This window comes from Atta cephalotes (assembly GCF_000143395.1).
Source record: "Atta cephalotes unplaced genomic scaffold scaffold00039, whole genome shotgun sequence".
Classification (NCBI taxonomy): domain Eukaryota; kingdom Metazoa; phylum Arthropoda; class Insecta; order Hymenoptera; family Formicidae; genus Atta; species Atta cephalotes.
In genome coordinates this window covers 2,441,915-2,447,689 of record NW_012130103.1, presented here as the reverse complement: position 1 = coordinate 2,447,689, position 5,775 = coordinate 2,441,915, and the positions used below count along the sequence as shown (strand labels likewise).

The 5,775-nt window shown below is 32.7% G+C and overlaps 1 protein-coding gene across 1 annotated transcript in view; it reads left to right on the top strand.

Moving 5' to 3' along the window:
• The window catches only part of LOC105622043 (cullin-associated NEDD8-dissociated protein 1), a 7,911-nt gene that overhangs the window by 1,449 nt on the left and 687 nt on the right, over positions 1–5,775 (top strand). The window contains exons 3-15 of the mRNA XM_012203478.1: positions 541–754; positions 843–1,135; positions 1,209–1,371; positions 1,449–1,722; positions 1,894–2,400; positions 2,471–2,754; positions 2,833–2,964; positions 3,079–3,247; positions 3,330–3,627; positions 3,706–3,904; positions 3,985–4,242; positions 4,565–4,753; positions 4,854–5,097. Of these exons, the coding sequence (XP_012058868.1) occupies positions 541–754; positions 843–1,135; positions 1,209–1,371; positions 1,449–1,722; positions 1,894–2,400; positions 2,471–2,754; positions 2,833–2,964; positions 3,079–3,247; positions 3,330–3,627; positions 3,706–3,904; positions 3,985–4,242; positions 4,565–4,753; positions 4,854–5,097 (3,224 nt within the window). The remainder of the gene's footprint in view (positions 1–540; positions 755–842; positions 1,136–1,208; positions 1,372–1,448; positions 1,723–1,893; positions 2,401–2,470; positions 2,755–2,832; positions 2,965–3,078; positions 3,248–3,329; positions 3,628–3,705; positions 3,905–3,984; positions 4,243–4,564; positions 4,754–4,853; positions 5,098–5,775) is intronic.

The following is a 5,775-nucleotide window of genomic DNA, read 5'->3' as shown; positions in this document are numbered from 1 at the left end:
TTTTTCTTACTTCAAAAAGTGACACAACCCAAAAAAATAAATTTTCTGGAAAAAAAGAAAATTTTCGATTTGATAGAAAATTATTGTCCATTCAGATAATATTGGCAAAAATAGTAGTGCATTTATAATGATAAAATGATATTTTTGTTTTTTCACAATCATTAGAAAATCATCTTTTTTAAGTTGATTTAATGATTTTTAAAATCATTCTTTCCAAGTTGATTTTAACAATTTTTTTAGTTTAATTTTTAATGATTGAGACTAACATTTATTTAATTAATTCATAATAATAACTCGAAAATTACAGTTTTTTTTTAATCATGTCACTTTCGAAATAAAGAAGCGATGCATTAATTTTCTATCTTTTATATTTGATTTCTTTATCTAATAATAGCAAGTTATAAATTATTAAAGCAAGTTTTATAAATTATTAAATTATTATATGAAAAAAAGACAAAAAGATCAAAGCGTACACATCTTTATCTTGTTGCAAGAGATTCTTTATCTAATTTTACAATTGTAAAATGTGTACAATTTTAGTTTGGGCCCGTTAGTCAATAAAGTAAAAGATTACCAGGTGGAAACTATTGTGGATGCTTTATGTACCAATATGGTTTCGGACAAGGAGCAGCTACGCGATATTTCCAGCATTGGCTTGAAAACTGTTATTTCTGAGCTTCCTGTGGGTTCTAGTGCATTAGTTGCAAATGTTTGTAGACGCGTTACAAACAAATTAAGCAGTGCTATTGAAAAGGTAAATGATCTTTGTCTAACTTTTCACTGCAAAATTTAATATTTCTGATTGATAATATATATGTGTGACATATGTAATACATTTTCAGCAAGAAGATGTATCCGTACAATTAGAAGCTCTCGACATTGTAGCCGACTTATTATCTCGATTTGGCGCTCTGCTAGTCTCGTTTCATCCTACAATTTTGGCTGCGCTGTTACCGCAACTCTCCTCGCCGCGACAAGCGGTTCGTAAACGCACTATAGTAGCACTGAGTCATCTGTTAACGTCCAGCAACAATTATTTATACAACAAATTGCTGGATCATCTTCTTGAGGGTCTTCAAACTCAAACAGCAAAGAATGTCATACGTACCTATATCCAGTGTATTGCTTCTATCTGGTTAGTAAACGATTATTTGTGAATAATTGATGAAGAGAATAGATTACCATTGATTTGTCTAAATTTATTGCAGCCGACAAGCAGGTCACAGATTCGGCGAGCAAATAGAACGCGTTATGCCATTGATCGTTCAGTATAGTGACGAGGATGATGATGAATTGAGGGAGTATTGTTTGCAGGCATTTGAATCTTTTGTTTATAGATGTCCGAAAGAAATTACACCGCATATAAATAAGGTACACAATTTGAAATCATTTTATGCATTGCATAAGTATATATTTTATACATTATTTAATGGGATCTTTAATTTTAGATTATAGAGATCTGCCTAACGTATATTACATACGATCCAAACTACAATTATGATGATGATGTCAACGATTTTTCTGATGGAGAAGGTATCGCAATGGAGGTAGAAGAAGATGGAGACGAAGATGCAGAAGACGAATATTCTGACGATGACGATATGAGTTGGAAAGTTCGTAGAGCAGCTGCAAAATGTCTAGAGGCGGTTGTATCCAGCAGAAGAGAGTTATTGTCAGATCTTTATAAAGGCGTTTCTCCTGCATTAATTGCCAGGTTTAAAGGCAAGTATTACGTGTATTGAATTCTAAAATTTGTTTAAAGAATAGAGAAGATGTAAAGAAAGTATCTATACTTAATCAAGAAATCTTATTTATTACTCAGAATTAATAAAACTCATTGTAATCTTTTGCTTATTACTCAAATTAATGAAATTCATTATAATATAATTTTAGAAAGAGAAGAAAATGTCAAGTCAGACATTTTCCATGCATATATTGCTTTATTAAGGCAAACAAGGCCAACTACTGGAGTCGCACTCGATCCTGACGCGATGGAAGACGATGATGGACCCATTTCATTGTTACAACAACAAGTACCACTAATAGTGAAGGCAGTTCATCGACAAATGAAGGAAAAAAGCATCAAAACGAGACAAGATTGCTTCTCTTTGTTAAAGGAATTAGTACTCGTTTTGCCTGGAGCTTTAACTAACCATATTCCAGCACTAATCCCCGGTATACAGTATTCCTTGGGAGATAAGAATTCCTCCTCAAATATGAAGATCGATACTTTAGCCTTTGTGCACACACTACTAGTGACGCATCAACCCGAAGCGTTCCACGTTCACATGCCCGTTTTGGCACCTCCGATTATATTAGCCGTGGGAGATCCATTCTACAAGATTGCTGCTGAAGCATTACTCGTATTACAGCAGCTTGTACAAGTTATCAGACCTCACGGTGAGCCATTTTATAATGCAATTTTTATTTACGATTGCGAATATTAAAATGATTTATGATGGATTAACAGATAAACCATTCTATCGCGGTTTCACCTCGTTGTCAAATGAAATATATCATTGTACCTTAATGAGGCTCAAAACGGCGGATATCGATCAAGAGGTAAAGGAAAGAGCTATCTCCTGTATGGGACAGATCCTTGCACACTTTGGGGATACTCTGTCAGATAAATTACACGTATGCCTGCCCATTTTCCTGGATAGATTGCGCAACGAAATAACAAGGCTTACTACTGTTAAGGCTCTAACTTGCATAGCTGCATCTCCTCTGAGAGTTGATCTAAAACCGATTATGGTAAATATATAAAATGACAAATATACAATTGAGAAATCATGCACTTTTTTCTTTACAAACTGCTGCTGCATTTTGTAGGAAGAAGCAATACCCATTCTTGGATCTTTCTTAAGGAAAAATCAGCGAGCTTTGAAACTCTCTTCTCTTCCTCTTCTGGATACATTGGTATGCAATTATAGTTCGGCTCTGCACCCGGATTTACTTGATAAGGTAATGAAATATTATTTACCATATGTATATACATATATAGTAAATAAATTAATGAATTGAAGAAATATAATTTTAAAAAATCGCTGGATCATTAATTTCAAATTTTATTTGCAGGTTACTACGGAATTACCTGCATTATTAAACGAATCAGATCTGCACATTGCACAATTAACGCTGAATCTTCTTACTACCATAGCTAAGTTACATCCGACTGCTCTGACTAGAGTTTCTGAACATATCTTGCCAGAAATACTCATCCTAGTAAAATCACCACTTCTTCAAGGTAAAGTGCTTCATTTCAATATTAAACAAATTAAAAGTTTCACTAAGCTTATACATTTCGAATTTGAATTTTTGTTAAATAGGTGTCGCATTAAATTCAATGCTTGAGTTTTTCCAAGCCTTAGTTCAAGCAAATCTACCAGAACTGGGATACAGAGATCTTCTCTCAATGTTAATCGTCCCAGTTACTTCATCGCTACTTCATAAACAGGCTTATCACTCATTGGCCAAGTGTGCAGCCGCCTTGACAATCCCATGGCATGACGAAGCACAGTGTATTGTACAACAATTGCTAAAAGACGTTCAGAATCCATCAGACATTCAGAATGTTGCACAACACATATTTGCTTTGTTGGTCATTGGAGAAATAGGAAGACATGTGTAAGAAGATTGTAACTTATTTCTAACAAACTATATTATAAGAGAAAAAGATTTGTCTTCAAAATAATGTTCCCACAGAGATTTAAGTGGAATTAATTCATTGAAACACACGATTTTAAATTCGTTCTCATCCCACTCGGAAGAAGTTAAATCGGCAGCCAGTTACACACTAGGAAATATTGCAATTGGAAATCTTCCTGAATATCTGCCTTTCATTCTTCAGGAGATTGAGGCGCAGCCCAAGCGTCAATATTTGCTTTTGCATTCGTTGAAGGAGGTAACGTTCGTGTAATTATAATCTTTATTCTGAGTATTATCAAAATATGAAATCATTTAAAAAAATATTTCTTTTTGTAGATTATCACAAGTCAATCAGCTAGTCCATCTGGCGTGTCACACTTACAAAATTTCGTGCCTTCAATTTGGATGCTCCTATATAGGCATTGCGAATGCACGGAAGAAGGTACTCGTAATGTCGTAGCTGAATGTCTTGGTAAACTGACATTAATTGATCCAGCGACTCTGTTACCAAGACTGCAAGAATCGCTTAAATCACCATCAGCTCTTATGAGAACAACGACAGTTACAGCGGTTAAATTTACCATTTCTGATCAGGTACTTTAATCACACATATAATAATATGATTATCTGTTTCTTCTTTGATATTTGAATTTCCAGTTCTTTAAAGAATAAATCACTATCTAGTTTGCTTGTTATCTTATTTATTTTTGTCTTTTTTTTTGTGTTTTTAACTTTTCTTTTTTATTTCTGTTTTATGTTTCGAATATATTCTTTAACTTGAAATTTTTTCTATTATGTGCGAGATTGCAGAACTGAATATAAAATCCAAATCTTTTACTTGATAAACAGGTACTTTATTACCAAACTATCTATCACTGTAATAAATATATCTAGTTTAATATTTACATATTCACAGCCACAACCAATCGATACCATGTTAAAGCAATGTATGGGTAATTTCTTGGTTGCTTTGGAAGATCCTGATCTTAATGTACGTAGGGTAGCGTTAGTCGCATTTAATTCTGCTGCACACAATAAACCTATGCTGATAAGGGATCTCTTAGACGTGGTACTGCCGCATCTTTACACAGAAACTAAAATTAAGGTTAGTGAGAAGAAGAAAAACTCATTCTTAGTCTGAGTCAACGAGATTGTTTATTGTTACCGAGATCGTGTTGCAATATAATAAATTTTCCGCCTTACAGAAAGAACTTATCAGAGAAGTCGAGATGGGTCCTTTCAAACATACAGTAGACGACGGATTAGATCTTCGTAAGGCAGCGTTTGAGTGCATGTATACCTTGCTAGATTCGTGTCTCGATAGGCTGGATGTCTTTGAATTTCTAAATCATGTGGAAAACGGTCTTAGAGATCACTACGATATCAAGATGCTGACTTATCTTATGACTGCGCGACTCGCACAATTGTGTCCGACTGCTGTCTTGCAAAGTAAGTATATTACTCATTATTATATTCATTTGTATTGTACTGGTGAAAAAAATTTTTCGTACAAAAACAATTTTTTTATATTTTAAAAGAAAATTCCTTAAAAAATACCTAAAACTTCTTTACATTTTATAAATTTTCTTCGAAAATCTTAGAATGAAAAATCTTAGAATATTTCAGAATTTACATATAAAGAATTCTAGAACATATACACTTTCTCAGCATTACTGAAAGTTTGTCTTACAAAAACATCTAAGTTTATCAAGAAATTATAAAAAATTATGAAAGTACAAAATTATTTATATCAGAAATGGTTGAGCTTTCGACTCATGCTCACTAAGGTTTTGTTATTCAATACAGTATGCACTATCTATCATATAAATGTTGGTTTTTTTCTAACATTCTGTATACGAGGTCTGTCCTAAAAAAATATTAGATTTCTGCTTATAGTTTTATCTTTAGACATTTTCTCTTTCGTTTTCTCACTCATTCGCTTGCCGCTAATATAGTGATTTTTAATAATTAATGATTCGTTAATTACTGCAAAAATTGAAAAATTATAGAGGACTTTTCGATTCATTCTATCTGGATATAAAAATAGTCCAAATATTTTAGAATACCTATATATATATTTATATATTACAAATTATATATATATATATATATATATATATATATATA